Source organism: Euwallacea similis, chromosome 2, assembly GCF_039881205.1.
Source record: "Euwallacea similis isolate ESF13 chromosome 2, ESF131.1, whole genome shotgun sequence".
NCBI lineage: Eukaryota > Metazoa > Arthropoda > Insecta > Coleoptera > Curculionidae > Euwallacea > Euwallacea similis.
In genome coordinates, this window is record NC_089610.1 from 9,288,219 (window position 1) to 9,309,467 (window position 21,249).

General features: G+C 35.9%; 5 protein-coding genes across 8 annotated transcripts; 4 read left to right on the forward strand and 1 right to left on the reverse strand.

Annotated features, from left to right (window-relative positions):
• The first annotated feature begins 1,150 nt into the window (after positions 1-1,150).
• On the forward strand, positions 1,151-8,643 carry asp (abnormal spindle). The gene is made up of 7 exons (XM_066401721.1): positions 1,151-1,392; positions 1,452-1,643; positions 1,893-2,096; positions 2,292-6,971; positions 7,188-7,374; positions 7,431-7,732; positions 8,184-8,643. The coding sequence occupies exons 1-7, from the start codon at positions 1,381-1,383 to the stop codon at positions 8,445-8,447; spliced, it is 5,841 nt and encodes a 1,946-aa protein (XP_066257818.1). The 5' UTR covers positions 1,151-1,380; the 3' UTR covers positions 8,448-8,643.
• Positions 8,644-8,814: 171 nt separating this feature from the next.
• Positions 8,815-9,906, forward strand: MED30 (Mediator complex subunit 30). Its single transcript, XM_066405429.1, has one exon. The coding sequence runs from the start codon at positions 8,898-8,900 to the stop codon at positions 9,852-9,854; it is 957 nt and encodes a 318-aa protein (XP_066261526.1). The 5' UTR covers positions 8,815-8,897; the 3' UTR covers positions 9,855-9,906.
• Atg10 (Autophagy-related 10) lies at positions 9,852-10,684 on the reverse strand. The gene has a single exon (XM_066405431.1). It carries the CDS (start codon positions 10,490-10,492, stop codon positions 9,995-9,997), a length of 498 nt encoding a protein of 165 aa, XP_066261528.1. The 5' UTR covers positions 10,493-10,684; the 3' UTR covers positions 9,852-9,994.
• A 219-nt stretch (positions 10,685-10,903) lies between these two features.
• On the forward strand, positions 10,904-14,304 carry Sec5 (secretory 5). The gene is made up of 5 exons (XM_066405913.1): positions 10,904-11,235; positions 11,291-11,397; positions 11,453-11,684; positions 11,735-12,011; positions 12,334-14,304. Exons 1-5 carry the CDS (start codon positions 11,037-11,039, stop codon positions 14,162-14,164), a joined length of 2,646 nt encoding a protein of 881 aa, XP_066262010.1. The 5' UTR covers positions 10,904-11,036; the 3' UTR covers positions 14,165-14,304.
• LOC136419517 (two pore calcium channel protein 1-like) lies at positions 14,240-20,283 on the forward strand. 4 transcript variants are annotated; one of them, XM_066405917.1, is made up of 17 exons: positions 14,240-14,495; positions 16,325-16,431; positions 16,485-16,692; positions 16,752-16,834; positions 17,004-17,223; positions 17,274-17,364; positions 17,416-17,515; positions 17,577-17,757; positions 17,808-18,026; positions 18,081-18,200; positions 18,459-18,627; positions 18,677-18,853; positions 18,906-19,097; positions 19,150-19,268; positions 19,325-19,431; positions 19,548-19,757; positions 19,848-20,283. In XM_066405917.1, exons 1-16 carry the CDS (start codon positions 14,378-14,380, stop codon positions 19,719-19,721), a joined length of 2,385 nt encoding a protein of 794 aa, XP_066262014.1. In that variant the 5' UTR covers positions 14,240-14,377; the 3' UTR covers positions 19,722-19,757; positions 19,848-20,283. The 4 variants fall into 4 exon arrangements, with proteins under 4 accessions (XP_066262014.1, XP_066262011.1, XP_066262012.1 ...); XM_066405914.1 differs by lacking the exon at positions 14,240-14,495 and adding an exon at positions 15,857-16,024; XM_066405915.1 differs by lacking the exon at positions 14,240-14,495 and adding an exon at positions 15,857-16,024 and having other exon boundaries at positions 19,548-19,752.
• Positions 20,284-21,249: the final 966 nt, after the last annotated feature.

The following is a 21,249-nucleotide window of genomic DNA, read 5'->3' on the forward strand; positions in this document are numbered from 1 at the left end:
TCTCATGGCGAAGTTTGCGCCAACAGGCACGAGAGTATGCGCGTTTTTATCTATAGTCATTACTCTTGGAACTGTTATTTTTTCTTTTGTGTTTTATTTTTCTGAAAAAGTGGGTGTTAAAACCAATGTTTAACCTTCGAAGGGAAGTAATAAATCACTAAATTATTGACGGGCGGTCTGTCAATCACTATCACAAATTGTCGAATCTATCACGCAAAAGATAAGGACGAGCGATTAAAGGACTTATATGATCAATAGACGTTGGCAACAATAGGACGCACAATACACATATTATATATACATATATATATATATGTATATATATACACGTATATCACAAGAATTTCATTATGTGAAGGTGTGTCTTCTTTTTTACTGTGACCATATATTAAAAATGAATTAAATAACTTGATCTTTTTCATAACTAACTGACCCAGATTATTAAAAGAACAGTAATGCAAGATATAATAAAAACTGACCCGAGTGGCTAAGTCATTATAGTTAAAGTATAATAATATTCTTTACGCCATTTACATTTTCTTTCGGGTCCCCTGATCTTCCATAGAAGTTTCACTGCAAGTGTTAACCCTGGTTTACAATCTATATTTACTCTAGTTTTATAATTGACGCGAAATATTTATGTTTTTCTTTATCATAATATCAAGACATTTCCAAATTTGCATTTTAAAAGATTTTACTATTTTATTTTCTTGTATTACTCGGATGATACGTCAATAATTATTATATTCTTACAGAACGGTGAACTAATAAATTTTTACATAGCTTCTGTCTTTAAATAGAAGTACGGTTAATTTGGGAATAATTATTTGCGCATCTTGATGTCGTAACAAATCAGCCTTTAGAAATGTCATGTGTTGGATACATCCAGATTCCTTTGAATTAGTGAAATGACTGATTACTCCCAATAGTGTTCTAACCGCAGGATTTAACATATGAAACTTGTCTTTTTAATGGTTAATTTCTTTTACAAAACTAGTTCGTCTTTCTAAGAGAAATTAAAACGTATTTTACGTTAGTTAATTTGCTCAATTACGTTATACGTTACTCTACTCTTCTTACTTTAGGCTTACCGTTGACATCGCGTGAATTCGACCAAGCTGCTTAAAAACCGTTGTATTCCAAAACGTCAAAGTCAAAGACGATTTTAAAATTTAAACATTCTTCGAATAACAACAAAAAAATAATTTTTTCCATGGTTTTTATCCGTTTTAGGTACTGAAACTTGTAAATTTCAAGCAAAATTTATTTTCAATCTAGTTTAACAAGCCTAGACATTATTTTATCTGTACAAACTACCATTGTTAATAGCTTTAGTAGTTAAAGCTCATTGAAGAAGCCCTACTAGTACTTGTCGCCACAATGTTTTTTCAAGTAAGTTTCTGCCATTGAATACTTATAATTCCTCTTGAGAAAGAGTACGTTTCAAGCAGATTTCACCAATAATCCGAAAAAAGACTAAAATAACCATTCAACCAAAACTTGAGGATGAAGACTCGAAACCAGAAGAGTTGTCTCTTGCCCCATTTACACAAAATCCTAAAATCTTGTTTAATAATGTAGTTGTTGGCACTGTGCAGAGCAGGAGTCTAGTGATCAAGAATCCCACTGGACATGATATAAATGTAAGTATAATCCGAGGCATGGGCCACTTATTAATTTTTCTACATCAAAATATTTTCATTTAAAATCACCTCAGAATACTTCAAAATGCTTTGCAAAATACTTTATGACTATTGCCTGAAATGTCCTCAGCAATTCATCTGTCCATTCAGTTAACATAAAGGGAAAAATGTTAAGTTTATGGGACATATTAAATATACCCATCATAGATAGATAAACTACTTCAAGGTATTACACATGTGCGATTTTAGCTATTTGTTAAAAAACACATCCCAGAAGAAATTAATTTCCATCTTAGCTGGAATGAGGCTCTAATACCTAAAGAGTCTGAACTTACATTAGAAATGAAGTGGAAACCTATATCGGAAGAATCATCTAGGCACATATTTATTCTATCTAATGGTAAAATAATCAACAGGGATATTGCTGTTACCTTCAAATCAATAGATCCAACAGTAAGTTTTAAATTTTTTATTGTTGAAGTTCTACTAATATATATTTTTCAACTCATGCATAAATGCAAATCAGGTTAGAGTCAGGTCTAAAGGTAGTTCTTAAAAATTCCTTCAGTGGTATTTAAATTATAGTTTAAATCCTACTTTTCTGGTTAATAAATTTGACGCTATTAAGATCTGAAATATTTATTCTAGGTTACAAAAAAGTCAGGAAAACTCAAGACAAAATCAAAGCCTATTTCACTACCCTTAATTCCAAAGTTAATATCACCTCAAAATAGAATGAAACCCCAAAAAAAATTATCATTAGAACAACCATCACCTGTATTCAAATGCTCAGCATCACAGAGCTCATATAAAAAACATACTGTCACAACTCAATCTCATCAAAGTCTTAAGCAGCAAGAAAACAAAGAAAATCTGTCACCTAATTTGAAAATCTCATCTTTCCCAAACACCAGTAGCATGTTTGTTTCTCCAAACAGCGCGACGTTTTTAATGGAAAATGTAACAAGCCAACAAAGGAAAGATATCTACACATTTACTTCTGCCTTCGAACAACGACGGGACACTTACACCATTCACGGCAAATTTCAACAAATCATTGAAACCAAGTTCAATAATCTGGACGATTCTGTGAAAGAAAAGTTTTCTGATAGTTTGGAGAGTTCTCCTAATATAATTTTGCAGGAAAGTAATGTCAAAACTCCCTGTCTGGATAGTTTAAGCAGAACTTCGAGAATCGAGACAAAAAATAAATTTCTTGTTTCACCTATGGACGCGGGTGATAACACTTTTAGCTCATTTATGCCGCAGATTTGTTCTTCAAACAGCAAACCTTCATCAACAAATAATTCTTTGGAAAAAGCTGCTATTACAGTTTCTAGTATATATTTAAATGGCACTAATGAAACATATACTAAAGAAAGCACTGTAAGTTCGGCGACGTACGTCAAAGAGGACTCTTGGGATTCACCCTGTTCAAGAAGAAGTTACAATAGCACAGTAAAATCGCCTGTTTTCTTAAAGCCACGAGCCTTGCAAATGTCTTTATCGAACGAAACTCTTCGCAGTCCTGTTTGTTTATCTGCTATAGCGGAAGAAAATGGAATATTCACTGAAAGCAGCTTAAGAACAGGTTCAAAGCGCAAAAGTTCCACTTTAAATGTAGAACCTGTCAAAAGGGAAAAGTTGAATGAAGATTGGTCTAAAACGGGAACAGCACCTTTTAGATTTGCTAAAACTACAACTGGGTTGAATATAAAACAATTTAGCCAAAGCTCAGTCAAGATTCCTGAGATTACAAATCAAACGTTGATAATAAAGAATCCGTTTTTGTACGCAAATATCGTAGATCCGTTTATGAGTGCCGCAATTTACATCGATGAAGAGTGGATTGATAGACAGGAGAAAAATTTCACTAAATGGCTGAATGCCCTGTTAACCCCTCCTGAAGAACTCAGCGCTAAGGTTGAGGTTGATGTGGCCAGGGTGTGGCAAGAATGCACTAAGAAAGAAGTGTCGAAAGCGCCTTCTAAAGAAATTATTTCTTTAAAATATCATACAAACGCAAAATTAGACAATTTAAGGAGGCTTGCTCAGGAGTTGTTGATATCTAAAGAAATCTCTTCGGTCTGTGAGAAAGTTTGTACTAGCGTCGAAGCTGGGAGACTGCAGATTCGCGAAGATAAGGACCTGCATTTAAATTTAAAACTGAAAGGTGACATTACTCGATTAATCTTAGGGTATAACCCATTGTGGTTAAGAGTTGGATTGGAAACAATCTACAACGAAATCATTCCTCTGAGGTCCAATTCAGACGTGGACGGACTAACTAATTTCCTGTTGGAACGATTCTTCAAAGACCCTTATTTAGTCAAAAAGCATAAAACTATTTTTAGTCCCAAATACACCACAGATCTCAAAAAATTTGTCCTCAAGAAATTTCTGGTTTTAGTCTACTTCCTTGACCGCGCTAAAAGTGTGAAACTGATCCCGCATGATCCCTGTTTGTTCTGTAAGAATGCAGTGGAGAAGGAGAGCAAGCTTGTCTTGACTCACTTTGCTAGGGAGACTCTATCTGCAGTAGGAGATATCACCAAATTCCTAAAATATATTGGATATCAAGTGACTCACTCCCAATCATACATCCATGAATTTGATTATGCAGTAAAGCATTTGGGAGGGGATTTACGGGATGGAGTAAGATTGACTAGGGTGATGGAAATAATTCAAATGCGAAACGATCTCACGGAAAAATTGCGCGTTCCTGCTATATCAAGATTGCAAAAAGTGCACAATATGCAACTAGTCTTCAAATCCTTGCAGGAGAGCGGATATAATATCCAATACGATATTGTCCCTAAAGACATTGTTGATGGGTGTAGAGAGAAGACTTTGTCCTTTTTATGGCAAATTATATACAAATTTGAAGCCCCTTATGTAACAAAGAGTGCCACTACTATTCAAACTTGGTACAGAAGTCTAGTAGTTGTATTGAAGCGGCGGAAACTTCAGAAAGTTAGGAAGGCCAGAGACATTGCTGCTCAGAAGATTCAATTGTGGTTTCGACATCTGAGATTATCAAGATTTTACTCATCAGCAGCAATTTTTGTGAGGGAATTAGTGGAAGAAAGGAGACAACATATCGCCACTTTGAAGATTCAAAGTTATTTCAAGATGTTTATTTGTCGCAAGCGATATCTAACCCAACGCAAAATTATGTTAAAGCTTCAAGCCTATTCCAAAGGCTGGATTCTAAGACACTATCATAAACAAAGAATTCAAGCAGCTCTAGTAATCCAAAGAGCTTATAGAAGCAGCATTCAGATGAAGCAGGCACTATTTAAATATCAAAAATTAAAGAAAATCACTGTAACTATGCAGAGAAGAATCAGAGCCACTTTAGAGATGAGAAGAATTCATTCCGAGTTTATATCGCTAAAACAGGCGATTATTAAAATTCAAAGTTCGACTAAAATGCATTTAGCCAGGAAAAAATTTCTAAGAAAGCGAACTGCAGCTATTGTTATACAAAGGCGGTTTCGGGCTATTACCGCTATGAAAACTCAAAGAAAGCAATATATTTCTTTAAAAAATGCAGTTGTGTATGTTCAGCAGAGATTCCGGGCCAATATCCAAATGCGTGAGTCACAGAAACTGTACCTTCAATTACAAATTTCAGCTGCAATAATCCAGAAACAAGTTCGAATGATTTTGCAGAAACGAAGGTATTTGAAAATTCGACGATCAGCCCTAGTGGTCCAGCAAAAATTTCGGGCTAACAGAGCAATGAAATTGCAGAAATCCACTTATCAGGAGCTAAAATGCGCAGCTCTAGTTATTCAACGAAGATTTAGGGCTAGGCAAACGTGTCTTAGACAGAAACGGCACTATGCGCAGCTGAAGTGGGCTGTCCTAATTGTGCAAGAAAGATTTAGGGCAAAACAATTGATGAAGAAGCTCAGGGCAGCCATAAAGATCCAAGTGTGGTACAGGTCCATATTGATTATGAGGAGATGCAAGCAAAGGTTTGATGTGATGAAAGAAGCTGCGATTACCATTCAACGGAAATATCGAGCCAGTGAACTAATGCAGAAAGATCGAATTAACTACCAGCGATTAAGATCAGCCGCAATTTTGATACAAACAAAATTCAGGGCTAATAAAGCTGCCAGAAATGATAGGAGCAGTTTCCTAGCTCTCAAGGCAGCAGCAATTACAATCCAAAGGAAATATCAGGCTCAGGGGCAGATGAGAAAATGCCGTGGTAAATATATTTCCTTAAAAAGGGCTGTAATGGTAATTGAGACTAGGTATTGCGCTAGAAAAATGACGGTAAGGGACAGACAATTGTTTGTGACTATGAAGACTGCAACTATAACCATCCAAACCTGGTTTAGGGGCGTTTTAGTCATGAGAGAATTTCGACAAAAATATGTAGAAATCAAGACTTCTTGTATAGTGATTCAACGCTGGTTCCGGCAAAGAAGGGAATCAATAAAAGAGCGTAACAATTATTTGCAAATGAGAATGATCACTATAATGATTCAACGCAAATTCCGAGCGAAACAAAACATGCTCAAATACAGATGTGCATATTTGGAACTTAAAAAAGTAGTTATCCTCATCGAACAGAGGTACCTGGCAATTAGAAAAATGAAGATATGTCAGAAATATTACCAAAATCTACGAACCGCAGCTATAACAATTCAATGCATATTCAGAGCTAAATTACTAATGAGGCAATGCCGCAATTACTATTTGTCCTTAAGAAAAACCGCCATATGGATTCAATCTCGATACAGAACCAAGAATATCAAGCAAAACTACGGTAGATTGAGACAAAGTACCATATTCGTACAACGCAAATTTAGGGCGAAGAAAGCAGCTAACACATGTCGAACTCAATATCAGGCATTACTGGCAGCTACCATAATCATTCAGAGAAAATTCAGAGCTTCGCGTATGACCTTTTTATGCATGCTCGAATATTCGAGGATCAAATGGGCTGCTATAGTGCTTCAACGGCGATATAGAGCCATGATACTGATGAGGATTGAGCTGATCAAATACCAACGCCTTAGGTCCACCACTATTTTAATTCAGAGATGGTTTAAGGCCTCGATTCTATGTAGAAAGCAGAGGATGTTATTTTTGCAATACAAATACTCAGTTGCGGTGATTAAGAGACATTACATGGGGTATTTAGAAATGAAGAGACAGAGGGAACGATATTTGGCAGTGCGAAAGAGTGTGGGAGGGCTGCAGTCCCGAATTAAAGCGGTATTGGTGAGGCGCAAATATGCCCAGTTTTTGAGTTCAGAAGCTATGCTGAAGAGGAGGATGAGGAGATTTGCAGCCACAAAGATTCAGGTTAGTGTTAGTTCATTATAATATTTACTTTATATTTTATTAGATTTATTTAAATAATATTTAAATGCACACATGCAGTAAAAATAATTCCCTCATGCATGTGAACATTAAATACCTACAAAAAGTTTTGGCGCTGGTTCACATCACTTTGATTTGCATGCGATAAAGCTTTTTGCATTTTTAAGCTTTTTCAAGATTTACGTAATTCACCAACAGGCAAATTGGAAAGGATATTCACTAAGGAAATTCAACCCCAGTGTAAGGGCCTTAAGACTCAAGTGGCAACAAAAACCTGCTCCTTTTCATACCAGAACGTTGGCTCAACGATGTGACGAAGCGATGCAATGTTTCACCTCCGGTAATGCGACTTTAAAAGCCATCATTGACGCCCTTACAGACCTAGGTATATCTTTTCCGCAAAGCTTTGATTCTGTCACTGAGACCAAGAAAATTTGATAGATTTCGTCACGGGACACTGCAGAGAGCGTTGCATGAACTTGAGTTATCTCCTGCCTACTCAGTTGTACTATATGATAACCACAATGGCACGATCTCTGCCAGAGATGAATATCGGAAATAGAGCGACGTTGATCTTGATCAATTTTTACAAATGTGCCGCCACTCGGGAGAGGTGTTGGTCTGAGGAATATCTGGAAGGTTTAGTACAAGTGATGGCACACTGGTGTGATAAAGAATCGCCGTTCTTTTGCACCTTAGCTACCTTAGTGTGGTTGTTTGCTCACCAACCGCAATGGAAGAAGGTAAGTACTTTAAGTATCTTTAAAAGTCATTAATTTAGTTCTGAATTTCATCTAGTTTATAAGATTTAAAGAGGTCTTTCAAATAGAAAAATTACATTAAGGTGCCATTTGTTTTACCCTTTCTCGCGTGGTGGGCTCACTAGCTAGAAACTGGGGCCACTAGTTCAATGTACTGACAACTGTTTCTTGAAAATAAATTCTATGAAAACCACGAACTGACCGATACCGTGTCTTTAATTCAAAGTTTAAAGAATTGAAAAGCTACTAAGAGCATAAGTCAAACTACAAAAAGACAGCTATAAATTTTTCTACACTAATTCAGAAGCAAATGCAAAGTGCATATTTTGTATCTAATTATTTTCATGTACATAAATTTTGTTTTTATTAAAAAAACTAAATGAACTAATTTTTATTGGAATTTTCTTATGTCTTATGTTGTATTGTACCTTAGACTATCGCCAAAATACCGCACATCGAAATAAAACTCTACAAAATCCACTTGTTGGTCTACCGGAAGCAGAACATGGTGTCCAAATCGAAGCGTGTGTGTACCTGTCCGGTTTTTGGACATTTATCGGGAAAAGTTTTAAATATGCCATCCACCGCTATCCGATGGGGCCTGGACAGTGATCGTCCACGCACTTTTGAAACGGCAGTGCAAGCCGTAACAGAATTAATGAAGATTTTAGGTTTTCAATCCTTAGGTGCCGTTTGAAATCATATGTTAAATGTATCAGTGTATCTATTTTTGAACTCGTGATAGATCGCCTTTAAGGTTAGCAATAAGATGTTGAAGATATTCCTCGCAGAGGTATAAAAGTTAATGTAATTTAAATTGGGATATAATTTGTATTTTTTAATAATAAGTTTGTAGTAAAAAATTGAAAGAAACACATATTTTAAATAAATTTTAATTGGTCTGTTAGTCTCTTCTTTTGGTATAATAATTTTTAAATCTAATTGTTCACATTTAAACAAAGCGATAACCGCACTAATCGCAACGTTGCCGCCTCTCCTACTTCCTAGTTATTTTTAATCTAGGATATAATTAAATTGTATATTGAAATGTTCATGTCATTTCACTTTTTATTTATTGTTTACCGTGTTTATTATTGCAAATTAGAAAATTTTCAGTCTATTCAAAACCCAATTATCTCCACGCAGTATGGCGGCCCCAAGTCATCACTTTATGCAAAACATGAATAATCCGAATCAAGGGAGCCTCCGCACCTCTTTTGGCCCTGCTGCAATGCAAAACGCGATGGACACCTCGGGCATGCAAACCACAATACCTGGGCAAATGGGTCCCCAAATGTCCCAGATAGGGAATCCCTTGATGTCCCAGTTAAACAATACAATGGGTGGAGCTATCAGCCCAATCAATTCCCAGTTGGGAGGGCCCATGCAGGGGGGCATAGGACCTGGAGGCATGCAGGGCAATATGCCCAATCAAATGGGAGGACAGATTCCTCAATTAGGAAATCCCATGATGGGTCAAATTGCCAACCCTTTAAGTGGAGCTATGAGTCCTATTAACACTGCAATGAGTGAGTTTAATCAAGGTTTGAATCATCCAATGCATCCCGGGGCACAAACCCCTGGAGTAGTTCCTACTCCACCACAGAATCAGACAACTCAGCAGCAGCAGCAATCCAAGGAATTCAACACTGCTTCTTTATGTCGGCTAGGTCAAGAAACAGTACAAGATATAGTAAGCAGAACCCAAGAGGTGTTTCAGACATTGAAGGCCATACAACCACCTGCTGGAACTGCTCAGTCAGTCAATGTGAGCAATGAAAAGAAGGCAAAAGTACAGGAGTTGCTAAGGACCATTAGAGTGCTTTTTAAGAGACTTAGGTTGATTTATGAAAAGTGTAATGAAAATTGCCAAATTCAGGGAATGGAGTATACCCATATAGAAAGTCTTATTCCGTTCAAAGATGAGTTGGACCCAAAGCATGATGAGAAAAAGAACTCCGAACCTTATCGATTGGCTTTGGAGGAGAGTAAGGAAGTGATGGAACAAGTGGTTTTGAAAAATAAACAATTGAAGGAAGTTATTGATCATTTAAGAAGAATAGTGTGGGAAATCAATACAATGTTAACAATGAGGAAGTCATGATGTTTTATGTAAAATTTATTATAAGTTAAGTATAAATTATGAATAATTATCATGAAGTGGTTTTCTTTAACCATCTACCTACTGTCTAATCATCCAGTCCATGATACCAAAATTCCTTGCTCCTAATAGATAATTTCCAATCAAAAACAACATTTAATATATTCCTCAAGAAGTTCTAAATGCACAAAATGACTGACGATACTCAACCAGGACACTACAGGATTTTTGGTCTTCTGCATAAACTCCCTTATAATTTCCTCAGTTTTGCATGGATGCAACATCAAAATTGGTTGGCACAATACTGGATGGTCCATTTGTGTAAAAGTCTCATACATATTCAATGAATTTGAACAATAACTAAGATTCCACACTTCTTCCATTGTCAATAAAGAGCCATCAGCCTTCCAAACATTCACACCAAGGACTGGGACACTGTAGCTAATATGAAATGCTATATGGTATTCAAAGGTTACTATGGTACTGTTTAACAAAACTGTTGATTTCTTAGTTATGTATTTTCCATTGTCACAATTCTGTTTTTCATTTAAAGTCCAACCATCTAAGAGGAAATTGGAGGTTTCGATGATTTGCTCTATGCACTTTACAAAGAGATCATAGGAGAAGCTTGTTGAGGACATTTGTATAGCTTCAACTTAGGTAAGTTGCTTTTGTGACGTTCCAGGGTTTTTAAGATATTACCAAAAATTACTTAGAAAATAACAGAAATTGAGGAAAATGCTGTATTTTAATATTTGATAGTAAAATAACAAATTCAGTAAAATCTTCCAGACATTACGAATGTTTCATAATTAGAATTTATTAGTTTTTAAAAAACCCATACTAGCAATTAGAATTGGCAATAATGTATTTGTATTAATTAAACATATTATTGTTATAAAATAGTCAATAAATTTGTAATGCAACGTTACCGCAAATCTATCTTACCGTCTGATTGGATTTACTGAGAAGGATATCTGTCAATTCATCTGTTATCAGTGTCATAAAAATGGCTGTCTGTCAGACTAATTGTTTATTTACATTTATTAAAGGTTATTTTTCGTTTTGTAATATTTATTTAAATAAGTATTATAAAGTGTCTTAATGGTTTTGTTCAAATTTGGTCATTCATAATACATATTCTCAAGCATATTAGACATTTCTTATTGATAAAATTCGCCAAATATGCCGCCACCAGTAGTTACAGGTCTTTCTCCTAATGAAGGCCCCCCGGGTACTCGAATAAAAATTCGGGGGGAAAATTTAGGGAAATCTCCCCAAGATTTAATCGGACTGACAATTTGCGGAGTGGACTCCCTTTTAACTGCTGAATGGAAATCTGTAAATAAAATTATAGCTATATCAGGTCCCATCAAAGGAAAAGGTGAGTTTAGTTATTAAATTTGCAGTTTTTTCCACGTATTTTTGTGTCAATTTAGGAGACGTAATAGTGACAACGAGATCAGGGGGGGTTGGTTCTTGCAATGTTACCTTTAAGGGCTATCAAATTGCTACAATTGGGCCTCTAAAAGAAAGTGCAGTTTGGGTAATTTTTGTTTTCATTCTCTTGGAATTTATATGCTCATTTATGAATTATTTAGGTTGAAGAGACTGAATTTTTCACTTGGGGCCGCCACTCTTTATCCCCCAGTAGTTACCAACAAGAAGACCCACTGGGGCTCTCAGTAGAAGATTCAGAAAAAAAGGTTTCTGAAGATGATTTATTGCTGTATTATCCCAGTAAAAATGGAGATATCACAAGTGATAATTTTTCTGCTGGTTGGTTTTTATTGGAAAACCACCAAGCAACAAGTTTCAATGATTTGCAAGCAGGCAAGTGCACTATTGTCTCCCTCTCATTAATAAAAAAAAAACTCTTTTAGGCCTAGTACATTTGCGCAGAAAAGTGCAAGGTCAAAAGGAAGGCCAGCTGTCATTCCTGAAGGCAAATATAGGAGCCGTGATGGATCAGATAGACACTCTGGTTAATTTGAAGGATAGACATGAAACTGATTTGCCAAAATTTGGACATGAGCCCACCTTGAAGCTGGAAAAGGCAATTAAGGAGTCAGAACATGAGGCGAGGAAATTGTTTGATGATGTGCTGAATAGAAAAGATAGAGCAGAGAAGACTAGGAATGCTTTGAATGTTTTGACAAGGTAAGTTTTGAAGTATATTTTTGCATCTAAGCTGCTTAAGGCATCTTGCAAATTAAAATTTTAACAAGTAAGATATGACATAGATCATAAAAATGTTTTAAGCCATATCTTGTGGCCTCTGTAATGTTAATAGAGTCTTGAGTTTTAAATAATTATAGAACCTTTGAGTTGCTATTCTATCCAATACTTATCCAACAGACAGAAATATACTATTAAACATTCTGTTTTTATCATCTTTCCTTTGATGAATGGTGGACTACGTTCTTCTGATAATTTATTATAGAGGAACCTTTTTTTCTAATGGAATAATTTTTGTTGTTAGATTTCGCTTCCTCTTTTGTCTCCCCTGCGTCATCGATCGCAACATAAAAAAAGGCGACTATGACATTGTCATAAACGACTACATCCGCGTGAGAAACCTCTTCCACAAAACCGACATTCCCATTTTCAAAACCGCCCTTAATGAGGTCGAAAAGCGCATCGATGATTTGCAAAGAAAACTACATCAGGACCTACAAACAATGCCTGTAACTGTGGAGCAGCAAAAACGGCTGATACGGTATTTGGTTAATTTAGATGCGCCATTTGATTCTGCTTGGGATGCTATTAAGGCGCGTTCGGAGTATATTAACAAAAAATTCAGCTTAATTTATGAGTACCATAAAGCTTTGGATAAACCTGAAGGAGGTAAAAATTCAAAAGGTGGAAGTTCGTCTAAATATTCAAAATACAATAAAACTCCTACCACGGAATTGACCATCATTCCTGCCTGTGTGAATTTCACTGACGAAATCTGCTTAAGTATCACGGAGACTTTCCCGGATTTATGGAAAATCGGGCAATCATATTTTTCTGGAGAATTGCAAGTTAAAGTTGAAGCTGGGCGACAAGTAGAGTATAAACACATGGTGATGAATGTTATAGAAACATTTTGCAAGTACATTAGAGTCAGCTTAATTCCAAATACTCTAGAGAAGTCTGAAAGAACTCAATTTGGATCTTTTGTTTTGCATGAAAGGGAAGAATTAGCAGCGTATTTGCCCGAACTTTTACAATCAGTCAGAACCACATACTCCACCTTCATTAAGCTGGATCTCCCTAGTGAAGCCCTAGACATCATCAGTCAATTATTGCAAGATTTGCGGATATACTGCATGAGTGTCATATTCTTGCAGGCGATAGATCAAATAAAACTTTTGGACGAGGATTGGAAGATCAACTACAGTGGCAAATTTACTGGAGTTACAGAGCTACCCTTGAAGTTTATGCGCCTCATTGAAGGGGTGGCGCACGTGGTTAAAGACTCTGCTTTTACTGTGGAGCAACGAGAGGTGAGTTTGCTGGAAAACCCTGCAGCTCAAAAAGAGATGGAAAAGCAAATGAACCACATTCTAACAGCGTTTCATGATGTTTTGAATAATCTGGCATGCAGTGAGGATTATCATGAATCTCCGGTGGTGTCTCAGCTAATCGGCACCCCGGTAAGTTCGCATAAAACAGGCAGTAAAAGCAATATTCCTATATGGGAGCATCGTCTTCTAATTACTCTATCCAACTGCATCTTTACTAAGCTCACTGTCTTGGACTTGATTGCTGGTAAATTTAAAGAAAATGCACTGCCACCTCTGCAAATAGCTACAGCTAGAAACAAACTGGAACAATTGGAAAAATCGATTTTAGACAAGTATTTAGAACAAAAAAGCGATCCTTTAGTGGGCACCATTGAACCTTCAATGTATTTAGGTCGTTTCGATTGGCATTTAACCATCCCCCCTACAGACATTCGCCCTTATGTCAAAGAATGCATAAATAATCTGATCAATGTGCACTCGGAAATAATCCACATCTCCCCCACTTTACTTAACACAGTTCTGCCCCAAGTTGTGGAAACAGTAGCCGAAGAACTTTATCGCTTAATGTCCTGCGTGCAGAGATTTTCTAGAGAAGGAGCAGTACAGGCCAGGGCTGATATCAGCGCCCTCCAAGACTTTCTCCAGGACTACAGCACAGAGAAAGCCAAAAATGACTTTCACGAGGCCATTGATGTGGTGCCACAAGTGGATAGGACTGATGAGATCATAATCGAGGACATGCTGAGACAGTGCAAGGCCAGAATGAAAATTCAAGTTATGTGTTTGAAGAATAAGGAATAACATTTGTTGGCAACAGTTATCTCAAATTAAATAATATCAAGCATATTATGCTGCACTGGGATTACTAAAATAATTGAAACCTTGACCACGCAGTCGCTTAGAGTTTTATCACCAAGCAAGGTCGTCGAAATGGAGAATGACTAAGATTCAAAATGCTTGCTTCTCCCATGAAAGACTTAATTGTTCAAAGACTTTAGGCGCAGTAAAAAAGAAATGCCTCTCAACGATCGCTTGCTGTATAATTATGTGTTTATCAAAGATTATTCCGGCGTGAAGCACCAAAAATGGTTGCGTTTTGATAAATTCGATTTGGGGTACGAATTGGAACTGGGTAAGTCGGTTAATGGTTTTCAATGTTATATAAGTATATAAAATATTTGTTAATGAGGAAATTAATATATAAATTTTAGTTTACAATAGTACATTATTGTTTTCATTTATATTTGTAATTATTAAAACCATTTTCAGTATCGCTTCATTCATTTTTGTATTTTCGAATGTTAAATACGAAGACAATACACCTCTTATCATCGATGATAATCTGAAGTCACAACTCGAATACGACATCATAAATTTGGTGTTGCAAAAACCGTGAAAAATTTGCCCACGATGCATAAAGACTACTTGAAATGCATAAAAACTATGACTTCTCAAAATTGGTAATCGAAAAACCAGTGAAGTACTTGACAATTTTGCGCAAAAAAAAATTAAGTAAAAATTGAATGCTTCGATTTCAACGAGATTTGGTTCTGCAGAAGGCATACGACACAGCATTGATATGCTGCAGTCAAAACTTGAGTCGGACAACTTGGATTTTTGGATCCGAAAAACATCATGGACTTATACATAATGAAAATTTTTGACTCAAAAAAATCGAAGTTGTCCAATTCTAATTTTTACCGTGGCATATCAAAGCTCTATCGTACACCTATTGTGAAACCCAATGTGGCTGAAATCGGAGCACTCAATTTTCACTGATTTTTTGTGTAAAATTGTCAAGTACGACACTGGTTTTGCGAAAGCCAAATTTATCGATAAAAATTAAATGTTCATGATATACGGTGTGTCGTGTTCTGCGGAGCAGAATACTATCAAGATTTGATTCGATTAACAAAATTCAGCTTTCGATTCGTTCGTACACTGTTTATCAATGTATGTCATAATTTAAAACATATCAATATAGTAGGTTGACATTTTGCTTATTTAGTATTTGCATACTTAGTGACATAATCATCCAGATTACTACTAATGAATATTATGGCTTGTTCAAGGCAAGTCTCGTCAATGATTTGACGGATCGATTGTCGAGTGAGCTCTCAATAAATTCAAAACGGTTATAGAGATGTTCTTATTCTGAGATAATTTGCACGCACATGTAAACAATGTAAATAACAAAACTAAAATATTTTTTAAATAATTTATATACCCAATTAATAAATAGAGATCGTGTATTTCTCAATTTCTCACCTGCTTATTAACGACCGCCTCATATTGAATTATTATTCAATAATATCGTATTATCGGGGTTTCAATCATATTTACTAAAATTGTCATAAGGAATATATTCAATTATTTGAATTAGAAATTTAATATAACGGCCCGAATTGATCCTAAAAATTCCAGATTATTCGGTTATCATTCTTTTGAATCAAATTTCTTCGCCTTTTGGTCGAAACCAACCACAGAAATAGTCAATTGACCAATGATTCTTCATGTCAAACACATCTGATTTTGACAGTAAGAAAAGGGGTAAAAGGGGCTCCTTCCTCATGGCCGAAACAAGGGGCTCGCCCGATGATGACGGCTACAAACGCTTTAATGCAGAGGCGAACAATGTGTCTTATGGATCCGCATCATCCAGTAAGTCCACAGCTTACTGGGAACATAAATCATAAGGTGTCAAGATAAACCTTATCTCTGTTAATTTTCGAGTTAAATACACTGGAGATTATCAGCGTTCATTTACACATAACTGAGATTCTTCTTTAATTGTTCATTTGGTAGGATTTAATTTTAAACTGACTAAAAATGTAAGTAAGGAGTAAGAGGGATGTTTTCTGTTATAGTCTCAATTTGTGTGTTATAGGCTGACAAAATGTTTTTATGTAGGTCTCCTAAAACTGAATTTATTCGCTCCTTAAATTCTTTTTAAATTTGTAGACCCTCTTGATGAAATGGGAAGCAGATCAAGTCTCTCCAGGGACTTGGATAGTGGGGACGTAGATCATTGGGAGATGAACTATCATGAGGCAGCAATATTTTTAGAGGTATATTGCTGTCTTCCTAATAACTATATAAAACACTTTAAATCTTACTTTAGGAAGGAGAAAATAATGAAAAATTTGACTCCCATCCCAGACATCCCTCAGCCTTACCAGCTTATTTACTAGTCCATAACAAGTGGTATTATGGCCTAGATTTATTTTTCTCAATAGTATTGCTACTACTTGCCCTGGTGGAAGACCCTGCAGTTGAACGATTTGAATTGCCTCCCATTGTTCATAGTACTCTGGAATTGGTTTGCTTAGGTATGTATCTAGATTATTATTATAAATAAGGTTATCAAAGAATTTTTATTATATGACAGGGGTTATTGGTATTGAGCTGGCCCTTAAGCTAAGATGGATTGGATGGTCCACTATACTGAATCATAAGAGAACCATGATCAAGGTGAGCATATGTTTATTGTATGTAAGTTTTTTTTATTGGGTATATACTGAGTGGGCAAGCACTGCCTAGTTATAAAAGATTAAAATTGCGAGTTGTAAAAAAATCAATTAGGTGCCTTAATTTTTACTAAAAGAAATTTTACCCCTACTATTATAATTTAATATTTCAGTGTGTGACTTTAATGATCATGGTGGTTGAAGCCTTTGTGGTGCTAGTCAGGCAATCATCCCATTTCCGGGTCACAAGAGGCTTAAGACCAATATTTCTAGTTGATACTCGAGCCTGTGGAGCAGTCAGACGCTACATCAGACAAATCCTGCAGTCTCTACCTCCCATTTTAGACATGCTAGTCTTGTTATTGTTTTTTGTTTGCAGCTATGCACTATTAGGTACGGAAACCACATATTTTTGTCATTTAAACAGCGATAACAATTTCCAGGGTATTTTCTATTCAGCAGCCACCACAATCTTTACTTCAAGACCCTGTCTGACAGCTTTATTAGCATGTTTGTTTTGCTAACAACTGCAAAGTTAGTTGTTATTAAATAAAAATGTTTAGTAATAATTAATTGCAATTCTAGCTTCCCTGATGTAATGATGCCATCATACAACCAATCAAGATGGAGCGCTGTTTTTTTCATTTCCTATATCTCCACCGTTCTGTATGTCCTGATGAATTTGGTAAGAGAAGTTATACTCCAGGCTTGTTACACAATATGTAGCAATTTAATGAAATATTCAGATGTTGGCTGTGGTATATGAAACCTTCACAGGAATAGAAAAAGATAAGTTCCGGAAGTTGCTGTTACACAAAAGGCAGGCCTGCAAATTGGCTTTTCGATTACTTGTCAGTCGCCAAAACCCCAACTTCATAAGGTTCAAGCAATTTCAAGGATTAATGAAATACTTTTCTCCAAAAACAAGTAAAATGAGACTCAGTATTAATTAATTTGCATTAATTTGATGTTTATAGGTCAAAGAGACGTAATTTTGATTTACCGTCAACTAAACTCGTCGAATACAGGCTTGCTGACCCAAGAGGAGTTTCTCAATATTTACGACGCTATTAGTTTGAGGTGGAGGCATAAAGATCCCCCTGATCCGTGGTTTTCAGCTGCATGGCCACCTTTAAGGTCCCTCTGTAGGAGCGCCAGATATATAGTGACATGGCCTTATTTCGAATATATTGTTTGTGAGTACGCAAATTATTCCAAAAACAATTTTAGTAGTTAAATTAATTTTGCAGACACGTTGATAATTGGAAACGGACTGGCAATGTTTATAAGGGTCATTGAGTCTCCTGTAGATTTAGAGTTGGGAGCAAGGTATTTCTGCGCATCATGGGACGCCTGGTTGTTCTATTCCTGTAAGTGATAAAGTCAGGCCTCACAGACCACAAATTACACAGTACAATCACCAAATGTATAAAAATAATATTTCTTCACAATATGGCGAAGGAAAAACATTACATCATTTTTTTTGTACAGAGGTAATGGGGGTAAGCTCGTTAACGTGGGCTGTAATACGTCGTAATCCTTTTAGTTAGTTTAAACTCAAACTGACCTCTACATAATATACCAATTGTCCGCAAATATTTTCTTTAACACAAAATTGTTTTATCTAGTATTTCTGATCGAAGCTTTGGTTCGAATAATAAGCTTCGGCTGGGCGGAGTATATCTCATCAGGGTGGAATACCTTCGACATATCCGTCACTCTCCTGGCAATTTTCGGCTCAATCTTGCTGCTCTTCTCTCCAAGTTTCACAGCAGTAGTCATTTTAAGGCCCTTAAGGTACTTTTTATCAGCCTTTATACAACAACACTTTCTTGTAATTTCACAGAATTCTGCGTTTGTTTAAAATCAAAAAGCGCTATCGAGACATCTTTGGCACGTTGGTACTCTTATCTCCTCTTATGTGGTCCACTGCAGTAGTCATGATGGTCATGTATTATTTTTTCGCCATTGTAGGAATGGAACTGTTTGCAGAGTACGATGCGCAGCTGGAGAATTGTTGCGTGTATGTGATGTTATTGATTTGTTAATCGTTAATTAACGCTTTTTTTATATAGAAACTCAACTGTGGAACCTTTCTATAAATTCTTTTCAAATTCCACCAATTCATCAGGAATTAACTATTATTACCTAAACAATTTTTCCAATCTCCTGGGGTCTGGGGTGACCCTCTTTGAACTGACAGTGGTTAATAACTGGTTCATTATCATGGATGCTTACGCCATAGTTTCAGACTCCCCATACTCACGGTAATACTAATGAAAAGTAAGATTTTGTTGGTAAATAACTAATTAATTTTAGCATATTTTTCATGGTTTTCTATTTATTTACCATGGTGGTTCTGACTATAGTTGTAGCCTCAGTTTTGGAGGCCTTCAGGTTTAGGATACAGTACAAGCAACAAACCTCAAAAAGAGATGGTACTGGCTCAGCTCTCAACTTCAGGACACTAAATAATGTGATTTTATATTTATAGAGGAACTGATGCTTCACGAAGAAGTGATAGTGGATTGGAATTCCTTGGAGCATCAAGTAAATGATCCCAAATTGCTAGAATCGTTGCAAATGGATTTTATGTACGGGGTAAGTAAGCGTGACCAATTTTTAAAATGCCTTCCTTTTTCAAGTGCTAAAAAAGGTGTTTAATTTGTTGAAGATACTCCACTGTTTATGTTAAATATATTTTTTACATTTTACAGGGTGTAACTTCGTATATTGGGCGCAGAGCTCGGACAAGAGATGTTTTGCAACGTCACATGTACATAACAGAAATTACTCAGTGGTTACAAGAAGCGGAGCATGAAGAAGGCCAGGATATCAACAGCATTATCGAAGAGGCGCACATCAATGCCAGGTTAATGAATCACGCTTAATTGCGCATGAATTGTAGTGTTTTTGCATGTAGTGAGGTAGGAATGTTCCGACTATGAATCGAATAGATACATACTTACCGACTTTAAGGCTTCGCATATGAACATTCTTTATATTTTGCTCTTCAGGATAGTGTAACCAGCAGCATAATGTTGCATGTTTCGGACTTCAAGAGCTCCTGTGTTCGGCAGCTGCAAAAATACTCATTTATAGAACAATTGTGCAATTACTCGAGAGTTTAAAAAACTTAGAAATATTATATTTAGCGGCAGTGGTAGGACCAAATTTACGTTGGTTTAAAACCGGGAGAGATGCCTTAAAACTAACCAAAGTCGTACTAAAAACTAACACAATGCATTTAACTCTGTTATAGTTTAGTTTCAGTCTTCCGATATTTATTAAGTTAATTTATTATTTCTGCTATAATCAACCATTAATTTAAGAGGATTTGTTTTCTACTAGTCTTTAATATAGGTCTCATTTTACAGTATTAAATACCGAACTATTTATTATATTTTTTGTGAATATTTATTAAATGTATTAATAAAATTATTACTATTGTGATTATACACTTTCTCAATTTTAATTCAACCTAGTAGATGAAGGTAAAATGTAGAATGTATGAGAAATGGGGAGTCTTTTTCAGTTTACTACGTAGGCCATTTTGTTTTTCCCGTGACATCCCACCTAACAACCTATAAATCAAACTCTTGCTAAGGGTCAGATTTTAGCGGATTATGAGAACTAAATTAGAACAAACCGTCGATCAGTTTCCCCACTTCCCTAGAAATTATTTTGTTGCTAAAGTTACCAGGACATTGATATATTGGCCCTAAATGGAGATACTCTATCTTTGTCAACCGGTATAGTCCCACGGGGAAAAGTCGCCCGAACATTCGTCCAGAGAATGGTCGCCTGTACGGTCAGTTGGGGACAGGTCACGTGAACGAACATTCGGGAGAAGGTCAATTGAATGGGAAAACAAGCGGTCACCCGGGGAAATATTACTTAAACTTTTATCCAGAGAAAGATCAAGCAAGCAGTCGCCCGTCCGAATAACCTTCAAAAATATCTCAAATTAATCAATACTAATCAAAATAAAGAAAATAATAAAATAGGTATAGAACATTGTACATGAAACATACTTAGAATTCGATGTAGAATCTGAAAATGAAATAAAAAATTGGGGTTTCCATTTGAAAAAATGAAATGGATGATTATAATTCATTTTGAGCCACCTTGTATATATGACTTTGCCATTAGAAAAACCGCAAGAAAAAAAAAATCTACGTATCCGAGTGTTTTTCCAAAAACCACATCGTTGAATTTTAAATGAATTTATTCCATACATTTGCATCATACTGTAGGGTGTACCGCTTAAATAATTAGAAATTTCCTTCGTCATAGTTTTATGCGCCCTCTTATATATTTTATTATTATTTCAATTTGTAGTTCCAACACAATCCTACGTGTTTCTATTAAAAACTTTTTTAAAATTCTTACAGAGTTGTGAGGTATTTGCTGCAAATT